Source organism: Lotus japonicus, chromosome 5 (genome assembly GCF_012489685.1).
Source record: "Lotus japonicus ecotype B-129 chromosome 5, LjGifu_v1.2".
Lineage (NCBI taxonomy): Eukaryota > Viridiplantae > Streptophyta > Magnoliopsida > Fabales > Fabaceae > Lotus > Lotus japonicus.
This window is the reverse complement of record NC_080045.1, coordinates 14,771,605-14,789,120: the sequence shown is the minus strand read 5'-3', so window position 1 is coordinate 14,789,120 and position 17,516 is coordinate 14,771,605. Positions and strand designations below refer to the sequence as shown.

The window sequence follows — 17,516 nt, the reverse complement described above, 5'->3', positions numbered from 1 at the left end:
GGGTCAGCTTGATCAGGTACCCCTACCTTTCTTTACTGACATTCTTTGTAAGGTCGAGAGCCATGCTATTTTTCAGGCTTCTCTTGAGGAATCAGTGACTCCTCCGCCGGCTGCCTTCCATGCGAGCAATCAACCCCGCTCTTCTGGTACTCAGTCTTCCAATAGTGGCAACCGTGGTAATTCCGGTGGCGGTTCTCGTGGTGGAAATCGTGGAAACTCTAATGGAGGATCTCGTCAGCGACGCAACAATGGTGGCTCTGGCCGCCGTGGCTCTTATACGCCTCGCTGTCAAATTTGTCGTGAGCAGGGTCATTATGCTGATAAGTGTCCGGTTCGCTGGGATCGTTCTTCTAAGTCTGCAAATTTTGCAGAATCATTTGCTGCAGGTTGTTCGTTGGATACCTCCAACCGTTCTGATTGGTATATGGATACAGGTGCCACCTCTCATATGACTCCTTCTCTATCTCAGTTGACGGACTCTCAGGCTTATTCTGGTAATGACCGTGTTCTTGTGGGTAATGGGGCTGGTTTACATATTACTCACACTGGTTCTCGTTCTGTTTCACATTCTGTTCCTTTATCTAATGTTTTGGTTGTACCGCAGTTAACTAAAAATCTTGTTTCTGTTAGTAAATTGACTCGTGACAATCATGCTAAAGCCATTTTTCTGGATGATTCTTTTGTGATTCAGAACCGAAAGACAGGCGCCGTTCTGGGAAGGGGCCGATGTGATCAAGGACTTTATGTGCTGAATCAGGACTCGCAGGCGTTGCTTACTACCAGTTCTCCCTTACCCCGTGCCTCCTTTGAATTGTGGCACTCAAGATTAGGACACGTCCATTTTGATGTTATCAAACTATTGCATAAACATGGTTGTTTAGCTGTTTCCTCTATTTTTCCTAAGCCCATTTGTTGCACTTCGTGTCAAATGGCCAAAAGTAAACGATTAGTATTTTATGATAATAATAAGCGAGCTTCTGCAGTTTTAGATCTTATTCATTGTTACTTGTGGGGACCGTCTCCCGTTGCTTCTGTTGATGATTTTTCTTACTTTGCTATATTTGTTGATGACTTCTCCCGTTTTACTTGGTTTTATCCATTGAAGCGTAAGTCTGATTTTTATGATGTTCTTCTTCGCTTCAAAGTGTTTGTGGAAAACCAATTTTCTCGGTCGATCAAAGTTTTTCAAAGTGACAACGGCACTGAATTCACAAATAACAAGGTACATACTTTGTTTACTTCTTCTGGAGTGCTTCATCGTTTTTCATGCCCTCACACTCAGGCTCAGAATGGCCGGGTTGAACGGAAACACAGACATGTTCTTGAGCTTGGACTTGCTATGTTGTATCACTCGCATGTCCCTACTTCCTATTGGGTTGATGCCTTCAGTTCTGTGGTATACATTATTAATCGTGTCCCCTCTAAGGTGTTATCTGATCAGATTCCATTTCAGCTCCTATTTCAGGTTGCCCCTACGTATGCTAATTTCCATCCTTTTGGATGTCGGGTGTTTCCATGCTTGCGTCCCTACATGAAAAATAAATTTAGTCCTCGGAGCACTCCTTGCATATTTCTGGGATACAGCAGCACACACAAGGGATTCAAATGCTTCGATCCGACGACTTCTCGCACTTATGTGTCCCGTCATGCTCAATTTGATGAATTTTGCTTCCCTTTTGCAGGTTCAAACTCTTCTCCCCATGACTTGGTGACTTCTACATTTTATGAACCGGTTGCGGGATCTTCTCCATCTTCACACCCTGTTATTCCTGTTGTTCCGGAGAGTTCCTCACCGACTAGTTCTCTGCCTTATTCGTCTTGTGCTGACCCAGATGTTCTGCTGGTTCCTCCTGATGCTGCACCACCTTCGCCGGTTCCTCTGGATGATGCCCCCCTTCGCCAGCTCTTGCTTCCCCAGCACAGCCGGCCACCCCTCCTATTGTGACTCAGGCTCCGCCTACTTCACCGCCGGCTCCTCCTCCTCCTCCTGCAGTGGCTCAGGGACCACTTGCTCCTGTTGCTGCTCGTCCGCAGACTCGCTCTCAAAATGGTATTTTTAAGCCGAATCTGCGTTATGCCTTGGTTCATACTCAGCCTACTGGACTTCTTACTGCTTTGCATACTGTTACTGAGCCTAAGGGATTCAAATCTGCGATGACGCATCCTCATTGGTTGGCAGCGATGGAGGATGAACTTTCCGCTCTTCATAAAAATTGTACTTGGACTTTGGTTCCTCGTCCTTCCACTACCAATGTTGTTGGAAGTAAATGGGTTTTTCGCACTAAATTCCATAGTGACGGCACTGTTGAGCGCTTAAAAGCGCGTTTGGTGGCCTAGGGTTTCACTCAGATTCCAGGGTTTGATTACTCTCTTACTTTCAGTCCTGTTGTCAAAGCTACTACTGTACGCCTTATTTTATCTCTTGCCGTGCTTAATAATTGGCAGCTTCATCAGTTGGATGTCAAAAATGCATTTCTTCATGGTCATCTCACAGAAACTGTTTATATGGAGCAGCCTCCTGGGTTCGTTGATCCTCGTTTTCCGACTCATGTGTGTCGGTTGAACAAGGCCCTCTATGGCCTTAAACAGGCGCCTCGTGCTTGGTTTCAACGCTTGAGCTCCTTTCTCCTACGTTATGGTTTTTCGTGTAGTCGGGCTGATCCATCCTTGTTCTTTTTCTACACAGGACATATTACTCTTTATCTTCTTGTGTATGTGGATGACATCATTCTTACCGGTAGTGATCCCTCTCTTCTGACTCAGTTTATTGCTCGCCTTAATGCCGAGTTCGCTATTAAATATTTGGGTAAGCTTGGCTACTTCCTTGGTCTTGAGATCACTTATACTACTGATGGCTTGTTCTTGGGACAAGCCAAATATGCACATGATTTGCTTTCTCGTGCTATGATGCTTGAGGCCAGTCATGTTTCTACGCCCTTGGCTGCTGGCTCTCATCTTGTCAGTTCTGGTGAGGCTTACTCAGATCCTACGCATTATCGCTCTCTGGTTGGGGCCTTGCAGTACTTGACTATTACTCGCCCTGACTTGTCATTTGCTGTTAACACCGTTAGTCAGTTCCTTCAGGCTCCGACTGTGGATCATTTTCAGGCTTTCAAATGCATTCTTCGTTATGTATGTGGCACGCAACATTTTGGTCTTACGTTTCGTCGTACCGCTTCCCCCGCTGTTCTTGGTTATAGTGATGCTGATTGGGCTCGTTGCACGGACACTCGTCGCTCTACTTATGGCTATGCCATTTTTCTTGGTGATAATCTTTTGTCCTGGAGTGCCAAGAAACAACCTACTGTTGCTCGCTCTAGTTGTGAATCTGAGTACCGAGCTATGGCCAATACTGCTTCTGAGCTTGTTTGGTTGCTTAATCTTCTTCATGAGTTGCGTGTTCGGTTATCCGTGACTCCTCTTCTTCTTAGTGACAACCAGAGTGCTTTGTTTATGGCCCAAAATCCCGTTGCTCATAAGCATGCCAAACACATTGACTTGGATTGTCACTTCGTCCGTGAGCTGGTTTCCTCTGGTCGATTAGCTGTTCGCCATGTGCCCACTTCTCTCCAGCTTGCTGATATTTTCACTAAGGCGTTACCTCGTCCGTTGTTTGAACTTTTTAGATCCAAGCTTCGAGTTGGTCTTAATCCAACGCTAAGCTTGACGGGGGGTGTTAGAGATAAATAGGCGTAATATCCTCCGGGATATTCCTTTATTTTATTATTGATTTATTTTGTAATATGCTCAGAATATTCTTAGCATATTCTGTCTCTTTATTATATTATAAATAATATTGTCTAGCTCACACACAATTTGTGGTGAGAGTATCCAATCTTACATTGACAGTTAAATAGGAATGGAGGGAGTACTTATTAACGTCGGCTGAGATGAAACTAATTTGTGGAATATAATTTTTCAGGTTTCTTCTAATGTTACCATATTCGACAAACATGAAGACCCAATCATAGGTAATAACATAATATCATAGAGCTTCAACCACCTAATAACAAAATCCCAATAATTATGCTAGGAAGTTGGTTGAAGTTGATCTGTCAAGAACTTAAACAAAATTATGCATACAAGTTTAGTCGACATACTCATGTAACTTTCATTCAATAAAAAAGTTGATCAAACAATGATAATGGGAAAAAAGAACTAATTGTAACTTGACATAAGAAAAGTATATCGCATTCTGTTGTTGATTGCGGACTATGCTTGCAAGAGGTAGAATTCTGTAACCATTTTTTTTCATCTGCCATATCAGTTGGCGGGTCTGGCAAAAAATTATTAACTGGATTGGAATTGTTTCTATTATGCCTGCGGATCCTGTAACCCACTTTTTCCAGTTCCGTGCGTCTTTGGGAGGAGATGCTAAATCTGTGAAAGCGTTATCTGTTAATTGGGTAGCTTGCCTTAGCGTCATCTGGTACTCTCGGAACAATGCTATTTTCAAGAATGAGGAAGTGAATGCTGAATGGATTTTTGAGCTAATTCAATTCCGCTCCTGGTTTTGGCTAAAGGCAAAGGAGAAGAATTTTTTAGCTTCTAATTTTGAGTGGGTTTCAAATCCTACCCACTGCTTTAAATCCTTGATCTGATCTGGTGTGGATGAAGGGTTGTTGTTGGGTGTGTTGGTTACTGATTTCTTTCTCATCTGTAGGGGACGGTTTTTCTAGATTTTTGAGGGGTTGGTACATTAGTTTGTTATATCTGATAATTTTTCAAAGTCCATGTTGTAGCTTCTTTTATCTATAATCTTGTTACTTTCTATCTTGTATTTGGGTAAGCACCCATTGTGCTTTATTTGAATACAATTGACTTATCAAAAAAAAAAAATATATCGCATTTGCTAAGTTGGACATAAGTATATAAAATTCTAATTCTTTCGCATTAACAAAATGATCAAGTAATTAAAATTTTCTCCAACAGCAACAGTTGCTCATTTCATTCTTTTCACCTTTTTAGTTCTAACTCAATTTGTTATCAGGCGACATCTTTTCTTGTGTCCTAAAAAAAATTCAAATGACTATAACTCAAAAGTTGCATTTCTCTACAACAACTCAAGCGAAGTATAAGATAAACGAAATAAGAAAGTGAATTTGAGAAAACGACTACCTCTAGTGGTTGAGCTAGTGATGCATGTAGTTGGTGAGATTGCATGCATAACCCTTATTGTTGACATTTCTACTACAAAACATACCGAAGAAAGTGAACAAGCAGGGACAAAGGTTCGGATTTGTTAGATATCTTGAAGTGCAGGAGCCAAGGAGATTGGAACAGCAACTGGTTAGTGTTATTGGGGGTAGCTTGAATATGCAAATTAACCTACCAAGGTTTGTGAGGAATACAGGGGAAGCAAAAGCAATTGAGTACTAGAAGGGAAAATCTGGAGTCATTGCAAAGGAAAGGACGGTGGAGAGGAAATCATTGTCCGATGCAGAAGCTGTCAAACAAGGGGAGCGGGGGCACCCAACAATAAATACTAATAACCGGGACGACACAGTGGGAAAGAAGCGACATGGAACGGTGAGGAGGAGGTGGATACCGAGGAAGAGCGACGATGAGGAAGAGTGGAAATGGCCAGTGCTTCAGTTTCAGAGCAACAATTTGGAATGGTTGAGGAATAGCTGTGTTGGGAGCCTCTATGATCCATTAAAATTGGAAACGCTCCATGAAACGTTTCAGCTATTGGGGTATAACTCAATTAAAATCAGACACCTAGCTAGGGGATAACCTGGTTTTATTATCAGATGTGGATGGGGGTAATGTGCAAGAACTATTGTCAGGGGCAGAGGACTGGCTGGAGACCATTTTTGAATATGTAAGTTTGTGGTCACCGGCTTTAACTCCGGCGGGTAGACTTGTATGGCTGAGGTGTAGTGGGGTTCCCCTAGATGTTTGGCATGATGATTTCTTCGAGCAGCTTGTGGGGGGGATCGGTTAGTTTATGTGCATGGACATAAACACAAGTTGCTACTCAAGGATTGATTTTGCACGCATACTAGTGAGAACTCAGATGCAGGAACCAATAGCAGTAATCAAAAGGGTCAAAATCAATGATTTGGCGTTAACTGTCAGGCTCATTGAGGAACTTGGGGGGGAAGTACTGAAGCGATGCAACTGTGTTCAGAGAGAAAATGATGGGGGGATGAACTCAACTTCTTCTGAATCGGAAAGCAGTTTTGGTGGACTAGAAGGAGAGGATGACTGGGAGTGTAACTCGATGGTACCAGGAAGCGTGGGATTTGAATCGGTATGGGAAAAGGAAAATTATGGTGTTGTCTCCGGCGAAGTAAGCCTAGATGGTGAATTCCAGGAGGTGGACGGGAAGGAAGGTGAACCGGCGGTTCCCGGTTTCCAGTCAGTAAGAATAGACGCGGATCTCAACACAAAGGGTAATTCAATTAATGCTATTGAGGGGCTCGACAAAGTAATTATGGAAATTGATGGGAAGGAGGATTCAGAATATACAACGGCTCATAATAGAGAAAGTGGAAAGATGGGGAAAAGTTTGACTAATGAGGGGTCACGTGAGATGCTGCCATTGGGTTGGTGTGATAATGGGCTGGGTGATGGTGCTAAAAGGCTAAGCACTGAGCCCGAAAGGGTGGATCTAAGTTGGGAAGGAATTGAACAGCTTGGTAATGGGCTAAGTGCAGAAAGCCCATTAAGAGAGGATGTTGGTGTGCGAATTGCTCAAGAAGGGAACTATGAGGGCCAAGTAAAGGAGGTCAACTTGAGTCATCAATATGAACCCAGAATGGCAGAAACGGAAAATCATGAACGGCCAAAGCAAACCAAAGAAATGTTGAGTAAGGAAATTGAGGATGACGATAGAATGGGTGGCGACCAGGTTGTGAATGGGGGTGACATGGCTGTTGCGGTTGAGTCTGGGCCTGTGAACCCATCAGAAGGGTGCGATGGCCCAAACAGCAAAGATGGGACGGTGATGAATGACATGGGGCGGGAGCAAGGTGTAGAGGGAGGAGGAATGAAGAAGGATAAAGCTATACAAGAGAGAACACTTCAAGAGGAGGGTAGCACATCTGGGTCAGAGGGGGAGCAATCGGGTAAGCAAGTGAAAAAGAAGAGTAAAACCAGGAAAATGAGGGAAAATATCAAGAAGAAGGTCAGATCAAATCAAAGAAAGGTCAGTAATAATGTTCACAGCCTTAGTAATTCAATTTAAGATTCTCATATCCAAGTAGGAAATAGAAGGTTCTGGGCATATAACGCAGAGTTGGAAGCTAATAAATTATGGGACATTGGGATGGCATTATGAGTCTCTTTTAATGGGGAAAAGGATAATATAATTAGTAATTTTGTTGGAATGGAAAAGAGGGATAATTTAGAGTTAGAAAAGGCAAGTAGGGTAAGGGATAATGAGGGTACTGTAGGGATTCCATGAAAATACTAAGCTTTAATATTAGGGGGTTGGGGGGGGAAGTGAAAAAAAGGGAAGTTAGAAATATAGTACATAGGGAAAATATAGACTTAGTATGTATTCAGGAAACCAAGAAAGAGGTGGTTGACCACTGGCTGTGTAAATCAGTATGGGGTTCTGAGTCTTTTGAATTCGCTGCTAGGCCTTCAATTGGGTCTGTAGGAGGTCTGTTAATTATTTGGGATAAAGGAAAGTTCGTCAGGTCTAGTTCATTTCAAGGAGATGGGTTTGTGGGGGTTAAAGGGTGTTGGGGGAGCTCTAGCGAGCCTTGCATCATTGTAAATGTATATTCCCCTTGCTCCATCAATGAGAAAAGAAAATTGTGGGAGGATTCGTTAGAGGTTAGGAGAGCGGAGGGGGATGGGTTATGGTGCGTTGTGGGCGATTTTAATGCTGTTAGGAGGAGTGATGAGAGAGTAGGACAGAACTTTGGGGGGTCCCAAAGAGGAGTGGAGATTAGGGAGTTTAACGAGTTTATTGAGGCCATGGAATTATTAGATATTCCGATGGTTAACAAAAAGTTCACTTGGTACAGGAGTGGGAGTACTGCTAGGAGCAGGATAGATAGGGCATTAGTATCTGTAGAATGGCAACAAAAGTGGCCAAATTGTGCGCAACATGTTCTTAAAAGGTCTGTCTCTGATCACTGTCCGTTAGCGGTTAAGCATTCAGAGGTGAATTGGGGGCCCAAACCGTTTAGGATATTGGATTGCTGGTCTAGGGATACAAAATTTGCTAAGATGGTGGGGGAAAAGTGGAACGAGGGTAGTGTGAGTGGGTGGGCTGCATTTGTATTTAAGGAAAAATTAAAGAGGCTGAGAGGAGAAATAAAGTTGTGGGCTAAAGATAATTCAGGGGATCCTAGAGAGGAGATTAGGAGGACAGTGGATGAGATAAGTAAACTGGATCTGTTAATTGAAATGGAAGAGATGAGTGAGCTAGATTTAGTGAGAAGAAAAGAGCTAACTGCAGAATTTTGGAGGTTTGCAAGAATAAATGAATCGGTGCTTAGACAAAAGTCTAGATGTAGGTGGGTTAAAGAGGGGGACAGGAACACAAGGTACTTTCATGCAATCATTAGTAAAAGAAGAAGTACAAATTATATTCATGGTATTAGGATAGGAGATGATTGGGGAGAAGAGCCGGCTAGAGTAAAGGATGAGGTTAGGGCATTCTTTGAAAACAGGTTTAGGGAGCTGAACAAAAATAGGCCTAGCTTGGATGGAGTCAACTTTAGGAATTTAAGTGAGGCTCACCGTAGGCTGTTAGAGAAACCTTTTGATGCTGAGGAGATAAAATTAGTTGTGTGGGAATGTGAGGGTAGCAAAAGCCCAGGTCCCGATGGGTTCAATTTTTCATTTATTAAGAGGTTTTGGGAGGTGTTAAAGGAAGATGTTTGGACGATGATGAATGAGTTTCATAGAAATGAGACACTTCTGAAGGGATGTAACTCGTCGTTCATAGCACTTATTCCCAAGGTTGGGTCCCCACTAAGCCTTAATGATTATAGACCAATTTTCTTGGTGGGTTGCCTGTATAAAATATTAGCAAAAGTACTGGCTGGTAGGTTGAAATTAGTAATCAGTAAAGTTGTAGAGGAAAATCAATCTGCTTTCTTGGGTGGGAAAAATATGCTTGATGGGGTAGTAATAGCTATTGAAGTGATTGATGAGGCTAAAAGTAAGAAGAAACCATGTTGCCTTCTTAAATTAGATTTTGAGAAGGCTTATGATTCTGTGTCCTGGGATTTCCTCTATTATATGATGGGTAGGATGGGTTTTGGGTATAAATGGATTAAGTGGATTAAATGTTGTGTTGAGTCTGGAACAATTTCTGCTTTGGTAAATGGGAGTCCAACAGGTGAGTTTAAAATGGAAAGAGGTTTTAGACAGGGTGACCTCATTGCTCCTTTTCTATTCCTGAATGTGGCTGAAGGGTTAGGTGGTTTGATGAGAGAGGCTGTAAAAAAGTTGTTCTCTGGGTTCAAGGTGGGTAAGAATAATCTGGAGGTATCTCACATTCAGTTCGCAGATGATACTTTACTGATTGGGGATATGATGCTGGAAAATGTGTACACAATCAAAGGCATCTTGAGGTGGTTTGAGTTGGTATCCGGGTTGAAAGTCAATTTCTACAAGAGCAAATTAGCAGGCATAGCGGTGCATGAAGAGGTGACAAACCAGTTTGCTGCTCTATTAAATTCCAAGGTTATGGTTGCCCCCTTTGTGTATTTGGGGATTGAGGTGGGAGTGAATCCTAGGAGGGCTAGCACATGGGAACCGGTGTTACGGAGGTTGCAGAAGCGGCTGACCACTTGGAAGATGAAGCACCTCTCCTTTGGTGGGTGCCTTTGTCTCTTAAACTCGGTACTTAGTTCTATTCCTCTCTTTTATTTATCTTTTTACAAAATTCCCTTATCTGTGGCTAACAAAGTTAAAAAGTTGCAGCGTTCATTTCTTTGGGGAGGGGATGGGGAGGAGAGAAAAATATCATGGGTTAGTTGGGACATGGTGTGGAGACCAAAGGAGCAAGGTGGGTTGGGGGTGAAAGATATAGTAGCATTTAATAGGGCCCTTTTGTGCAAATGGAGGTGGCGTGTAATGAATGATGGGGATAGTTTGTGGGGGCAGGTTCTGTGTTCTAAATATGGGGAAGGGGTTCGGATCGGTGAAGAGTCTAGTTGGAGAAAAGGGTCTAGGTGGTGGAGGGATCTAGGGAAAGTGGGGGTGTGTCGGGACAAAGGGGAGTGGTTTAGTAGGAACGTGAAGAGAGTGATAGGGAATGGAAAATCAGTGAGATTTTGGGATGAGTGTTGGGTAGGAGATTTGAAGTTAAAACAGAAATTTAAAAGACTATTTGAGCTTTCTGAACAGAGGGATTTGGTGGTGGGGGAATTGGGGGAGTGGGAGGGTATGAGTTGGAAGTGGAAATTTAGGTGGAGAAGGGATCTTTTTGAAAGAGAGCAACAATTGGTTGAGGCTCTAATACAGGAAATTTCAGCAGTTCAGATCAGGAAAGAGAAGCATGATGGCTGGACCTGGGCATGTGATCTAGTTGCTGGCTATACTGTTAAGTCAGCGTATCTGGCCCAGTGTGTGGCAGTGTGTGAATCTGATTTCTTCAAGACTATGTGGAGAAGTCTTGCATGCTCCATCTAAAGTACTAGGACTGGCGTGGAAAATTGCTCATGGAAGGATGCCTACACTGGATAATCTCTTGAAGAGGGGAATGGATCTAGGCAATAACAATGATGGTCACTGTTTTTTCTGCTCTCAGCATACAGAGGAGGTCTCTCATCTGTTTTTTAGCTGCGACTTTTCATACAAAATATGGATGGGGTGTTATACATGGTTGGGTGTGGAGACTGTACTTCATAATGCTTATGATATTCATTTCTTTCATCATGAGCATTGGGGAAAAAACAAAAAACAGAGATTAGCGTGGAGAAGTATTTGGCTGGCTGTCCTTTGGTGTGTTTGGATTCATCGAAATGCTATTGTTTTTAAAGGGGAACAATTGTGTTTGGAGGTGGTGGTGGATATGATAAAATTAACATCTTGGCTTTGGCTAAAGTCCATTATGCAGGGATTCATTGTTTCTTTTTATGCTTGGGATAAGGAACCTTGGGTGTGCTTGTCTGGGTTATAGGACAGTGGGGGACGTATAGTGGGGTGGGCGGTCCACTGTAATGTAATTTGCTATGGTGGACATACCCCTAAAGATTTGATCATTTCAATTTATTTTCTATTGTGTGTTGCTTTAACTTGTTTCCTATCTTGTACTTGGGTTGGGGCACCCCTTGTGCTCCTATTTAATTTATTTTGGCCTTTCAAAAAAAAAAACATCCTATAATCATCCGCTCATGAAGCTCAATAAAGTGTTAACTTGATGGTCATTTATTCTTAATAGACTAAGATGAATGTCAGATGAAGTAGAATTTTCAATTTCAATATTTCTGCAAAAGTTAGAACAGTTAGAACTCTAATTGTATAAACCCGCTTGCTAATAAATGGTTCTTCCAGGATCTAGTAGTATTTCGAATACTCCACACTAACTATTATGACATGAAAGACTAAAGCAAGTTTGTTCACCTTAGCCTGAATTTCAGGGTGCCTTACAACAACAGAATCGGGATACCTCAAAATGCCATAAAATATAATACATACAAGAAAATATTTACAATATTCTTAACTTAATTATATACATAATATTGTGATCATACATGCTCACAAATATTAATTACATACTTTTATAATTATACAAGCTCACAAAATATTTATATTCAACTTAAGTGGTGCAAGACATTTTAAAGATGTCCCGAAAAACCACACATACATATACTACAAAATAAAGTAGCACACATTAGGTTACTGTGACGTGCATGACCCATATATAGGTTGTCGACACCTCTTTTTGTCTATAAGTTGTAAAAGGTTCAAGTTATCAACGTTTTTCTCGCCAATAAATCAGATGGCTTCATAAACGCGCAGGTTTAACAAATTACTAAGGATATAAGCCATCAGGAAGTACCTGGTTTGAAAGGTCAGGATGATCGGAGAAATCAACTGGATAATAGTAAATGCATTGCAATGGAAGTACAAATCAACACCCCTGCTGACATATTGATTTGCTGCAAAAAGTATAACAAAAGTAATTGTGATGGAAGTAATCTACACCACAAGGTGTTTACTAGGATGCATGTTATATAAATATGAGATGAGTTGTTAATTTTACTCTTTACTTCTCGGCATGGCAGTACGAAAACGAAGAGAACGATGGCACATCGACGAAGAAGATGAACACAGTAGAAAAGAAGATGAACACGGTAGAGAAAAAGATGAAGGATTAGGTTAACATATATGTTCGAAATGAACTTGAAATAAAGATTAAAATCAATTTGAAAACTAGGAAATAAACATTTTTTGAAAAAATTATTGTGCTTTATCATGGTAAAATTTATAATATAAATAGTTGGAGAAACAATTTTATAATTTTATAATTTGTTTTTGAAATTTAATAATTTTGTAAATTAAAATGACATAACATAAACCTCCACTTAACATTTATTAATTGAGTGTGAGAAAAACAAACACAATTAATTGTATAACCTTAAGCATTTTAAAGTTGGTGTTTGCTATGATATTTTAGCCTGGTCAAGGTAGGATACCCAAAATAAGTTGACATAGTAATAAAGACTCATGTATTAGGATGGGGCCTCCTCTGCTAGGGTTTGGCCAAGCGGCGGCGTTGGATCTTGTGCAACCTTGTCGGCAGAGTGCGCTTGATTAGGCAACAGCCGCCATCTTCCAATCATTACCAATCATAAACACTTTTCTTTTCTTTTTCTGCATTAGATCATAATTCTGTTTGTCTTCGAAGTTTTCTCGACGTGCTTTCGCCATCACGACTACACTCACTGGGTCACTCAACGTTGACGATGGACAAAGGAAAAAAGATAGTATTGACGGGATCTGAAGCTAAAGTCCTGAACCTTGGTGCTGTGAAGGTCAACCCAAGGCTTGGTAAGGAGGTTTGGCTTGTAGGGAAGCTGTTGTGCCGCGAACCGTTCACGGATCACACCTTCCGGAATGTCTTTCAGGATCTGTGGAAGACACGTAACGGCGTGGAAATTCGCCAGATTGATGACAACTTGTATACCTTCAGGTTTGCCTCCAAAAGCGACAGGGATATGGTGCTTCAGTCGGGACCTTGGACCTTCAATAGATTCTCTGTAGTTTTGGAGGTGCTAGTGATGACCCGGGATTTAAGGCTATTTTCCTGGTTTATTTGCATGTAGTTTAATATAGTTTTTAGGATATTTCGGTCATTTTAGGACACTTTAGGCTTAGTTCATGTATTTTAATGTTTTCATTTAGTTTTAGTATTTTTCTATATTTTTTATGTTATTTTTATAGATTTCATTAGGATTTAATCAAGTTATTTGAATTCGGTATCTTACTCTATCTTCTAGTTAATCTCTATTATTGGTTTTTAATTATTTTCATTTATTATTATTGTTATTTTAGGAGAAGATGTGGAATCAATGAGCAAATCAAGGGAGAGAGCCAAGAATCTCGAAGTCTGGAGCAATCTGGATTTCTTTGCGCCAGTTCTGCACCAATTTCCTGTTGCATTTCGCGCAGACGCGCCAAGGAAGTAGCTGCTGGAAAATTCTGCGCCAGTTTTGCGCGAGTTCCTTCACGAAGTTCGCGCATTTGCGCGAAATATCTGTCAAACTCTATTTAAGTGCGTTTTAAACCTAATTTAGATACTTTTTCACGTTAGAACTTGGAGAGCTGTGTTTTTGGGTTTTTGCTTAGAGCTTACTTGGTTCTTTGTCAAGATTTTGAGGTTTGGCTTGAATTTTGATTTGTTTCCATGACTATGTCAGGCTAAACTCCCTTTGTGTTAGGGTGATTGATCTAGTTTTCCTTTAAACTATGTTTTGAACCAAGTTTCAGTTATGATTATGATTTCTATTTTAGTTCATGAATTTCTCATCTATTTTAATTGATACTTTCTATTGCAATAGTTTGTCGCATTATTTTCTATGCAATTGGAAAATTGGTAGAATTTAGGGATTTGGGGAGGAATTGAGCAAGGGTCTTTACACCTTAGGGATAAGGGTAACAAATTGCTTGTGTTTGCCTGATCTAAATTGAACTTTTATCTCTGATTAATTAGGATTAGGTACTAAGGAATTAGCTATCACTAATTAATTGGAAGGGTCACTTATGCAAGGAATTGATAAGTGGACAATTAGGCTTAGCACCTTGAAACTTAATTTGATACATAATTATAACTGATTGGGGAGATACATAGGGAGAAGGTTAATGAAATCAGGATCCCTAGCGCGCTTTTAAATTGAATTCATTTCAACAGTGTTATTTGCTTTCTTTAATTTTATTGCAGTTAAGTTACTTACGAAAAATCAATCATCTCTTTATTTTTATTTTTATTTTTACGTCCTATCATTCTAAGTTTAGTTAATTTAGAGTATAAACTACGCAATCCTTGTGGTTCGATCTTTTTATTACTTCGAGCAATCTGTACACTTGTAGATTCGCTATCAAGTTTTTGGCGCCGTTTCGGGGATTGTGTTTAGTTTATCCTCTAATTTTCCTGAATCTATTTGTTAGGATTTTTACTTTAATTCTCTTGTGCGGGTATTACAAACTTCTATTTGTTAGTGCATGCGAGGTACAATCAGTCCTGAATCTTTGTTGTTTGATCCAGAAATCGAAAGAACGTGTCGATCTAATCGTGCACAACAGAGGAAGAAGAAGGGCCAAGCCAAAGCTACCGCTGCAATGGCAGAAGCACAAGATGAAGCAAGAAATCGAGCTGAGTATGAAGCGAGAGTGGAAGCTGAAGTTGAAGCTCAGATCCTTCGCCAGAAAGAAGAAGAAGCTGAACATGAGGCTCAGAGAACATTGAGGGAAATCACTGCCCCTCGTATGAACTACACATATGAGGGCAGCGTTGTCCTTCCAGCAGACATACCAGACAACTTTCAGATTCCACGTCATTACATTTAGTTGGTGAGCCAGCATCAGTTTGGAGGTAAAGCTACTGAGGATCCGCATGCTCACATGGACAGATTCACCAGACATTGTGAGACCCTGAAAAGGCGTGAAATCAGCTTGGATACAGTGCGGATGATTCTTTTGCACTATACTTTGAAGGATGCTGCAAAAGATTGGTTGAGGTCACAACCCCCTAACAGCATTCGAACATGGGAGGACTTGGCGGAAAAATTTATCGCCAAATTCTTTCCATCCACACGCATCAGAAAGGCGAAGCAGGAAATTTATGCATTTAGACAAAGCAAATCTGAAAATTTGTATGAGGCTTGGGAGCGTTTCCAAGAACTTCTGAGAAAGTGTCCAGGTCATAATATTTCTGCTGGTGAACAAGTTGACAAATTCTATTCATCACTGTGTGAGTACGCGAGAGGTATGTTGGACGCAGCAGCTAATAGTGCATTTGATTCATTGCCTGCACACAGAGCTCTTGAGATCATCGACAATTTGGCCACTAGATCTTCACAGTCAGACTATGATAGAGAGAACTGGGAAAGTGTGCATGAAGTTGGGACAAATGATGATGTTCTCGCCTCCAACAGGAAGTTGTCACAAAAGATGGATGCCATAGTACAACGTTTGGACGGTCGGAAACCAAGTGTTGAAGATGCTGATTTTGACGAGGAAGTAAAGGCAATGGGTAATCCTCAAAACAACCCTTACTCAAATACCTACAATTCGGGTTGGAGGAATCACCCTAACTTCTCATGGAGAGATCAAGACAAGTCTGGAAATTCGAGGCAGTACTCTAATCAAAGGGGTTATAGTCAAGATCAAAAACCTCCGTCCTCTCAAGAGCAAGGAAGTGGAAAGAAGAGCCTGGAAGAGATTGTCGGAGAACTGGCACAAGCTACTAGCAAGCTTCAAGTGTCGACAGATAGCTTCATCAATGAATCCAGAAATAACTTTAAGAATCAGGAGGCTTCAATCAAAAATTTGGAGAATCAGGTCGGTCAAATTTCCAAACAATTATCTGAGAGACCTCCAGGTATGTTTCCTAGTAACACTGTGCCTAATCCTAGGGAGAATATTTCTGCTGTTACTCTAAGAAGTGGAAAAGTTATGCATGAAATTGAAAAGAAAAAAAATAATGAAAAGAATAAGAGTGAGACTGGGAATAAAAGTGAATCTGAAGTGATAAGTAAGGAAAAAGAACAGAGTAAAGATAGGATAGTGAAAGAGAGAAAAGTAGATTTAGAAAGTAATAAGTTTACAAAAGTTCATTTTCCCCCTTTCCCCACTAACATAGCAAAGAGGAGGTTGGAGAAGCAATTCTCCAAGTTCGTTTCTATGTTTAAAAAGTTGCGTATAGACCTCCCATTCTCTGAAGTTTTAGAAAAGATGCATCAATATGCCAAGTTCATGAATGAGATACTTTCTAAGAAAAGGAAGTTGAGTGAAGAGAATGACATCGTTGAGCTTACTGAGGATTGTAGCGCTATTCTGCAAAAGAAGCTTCCACCTAAATGAAGGGACCCAGGTAGTTTCACTCTACCTGTTAATTTTGGGGCTTCAAAGGAAGTGAGAGCTTTATGTGATTTGGGGGCAAGCGTCAACTTAATACCCCTATCAATGTTCGAGCGACTTAATGTTGGAGAGCTGAAGCCAACAATGATGATGCTTCAATTAGCAGACCGCTCCATGGTGACTCCTTGGGGAGTTGTTGAAGATGTGCTAGTGAGAGTAGGAGAGTTTGAGTTCCCGGTGGATTTTGTGATAATTGATATGGACGAGGACTATAAAATACCATTGATTCTGGGAAGACCGTTCCTAGCCACTTCACAAGCGAAAATAAATGTGGGAAAAGGAACAATATCTTTAACGGTAGCTGATGAGAAAATCACTTTCACCATATTTGACCTGAAGCCAAAGCAAATTGAGAAGAATGATGCATTCTTGGTAGAGATGATGGACGAGTGGAGTGATGAGAAGTTGAAGCAGTTCTTCCTTAAAGAAAAAGCTGGAGCATCAAATAAGAAGAAAAAGAAAAACACGCAGAGCGACCAAACTGAGAAAGTCTACTCAATGAGCATGGTTGTCAACTCAGAGCAGAAGGAGGAGAACCTGGGAAATCAAGCTGAACCAGTTCATCTTGAAAGCGTTGTGGCCAACATGGAGCGGAAAGAGGAGAAAGCGAAAGGAGAGTCCTTCATATGGAAGCCAAGACATAAGAAAGATGAGAAACCTCATATCCCTTTTAACTCCAAATTGAATAACTGTGTTTACGCTTTTGAGATTGCTTGCAAGAACATGGTGAAAATGTGTGCTGAGTTTAAGGAACCTGGAAGTGCAATGCACTATGGGGTAAACCCCGGATAGAATTCTTAGTCCGGTGAAGTCTAACAAAGACTATAAAATTGTGCTTCTTGGGAGACAACCCAAGCGGTAGTTTTAGTTTTAATTTCATTTTCGTTTTGCTTTCTTAATTTTAATAATTTTTCTTTTTTTTTATTTCCGGTTTCGTAGTGTTAGTTTTGAAAAAAAAA

The 17,516-nt window shown here is 40.9% G+C and overlaps 2 protein-coding genes across 2 annotated transcripts; both read left to right on the top strand.

Annotated features, from left to right (window-relative positions):
• The first annotated feature begins 5,956 nt into the window (after window positions 1-5,956).
• On the top strand, window positions 5,957-7,192 carry LOC130719139 (uncharacterized). Its single transcript, XM_057569778.1, has one exon. It carries the CDS (start codon window positions 5,957-5,959, stop codon window positions 7,190-7,192), a length of 1,236 nt encoding a protein of 411 aa, XP_057425761.1.
• A 7,847-nt stretch (window positions 7,193-15,039) lies between these two features.
• Window positions 15,040-16,500, top strand: LOC130719138 (uncharacterized). Its single transcript, XM_057569777.1, has one exon. It carries the CDS (start codon window positions 15,040-15,042, stop codon window positions 16,498-16,500), a length of 1,461 nt encoding a protein of 486 aa, XP_057425760.1.
• Window positions 16,501-17,516: the final 1,016 nt, after the last annotated feature.

Bases quoted from the DNA above. Each gene is read 5' to 3' on its own strand.
- LOC130719139 (XM_057569778.1), top strand. From the start codon at position 5,957: ATGGACATAAACACAAGTTGCTACTCAAGGATTGATTTTGCACGCATA.
- LOC130719138 (XM_057569777.1), top strand. From the start codon at position 15,040: ATGGACAGATTCACCAGACATTGTGAGACCCTGAAAAGGCGTGAAATC.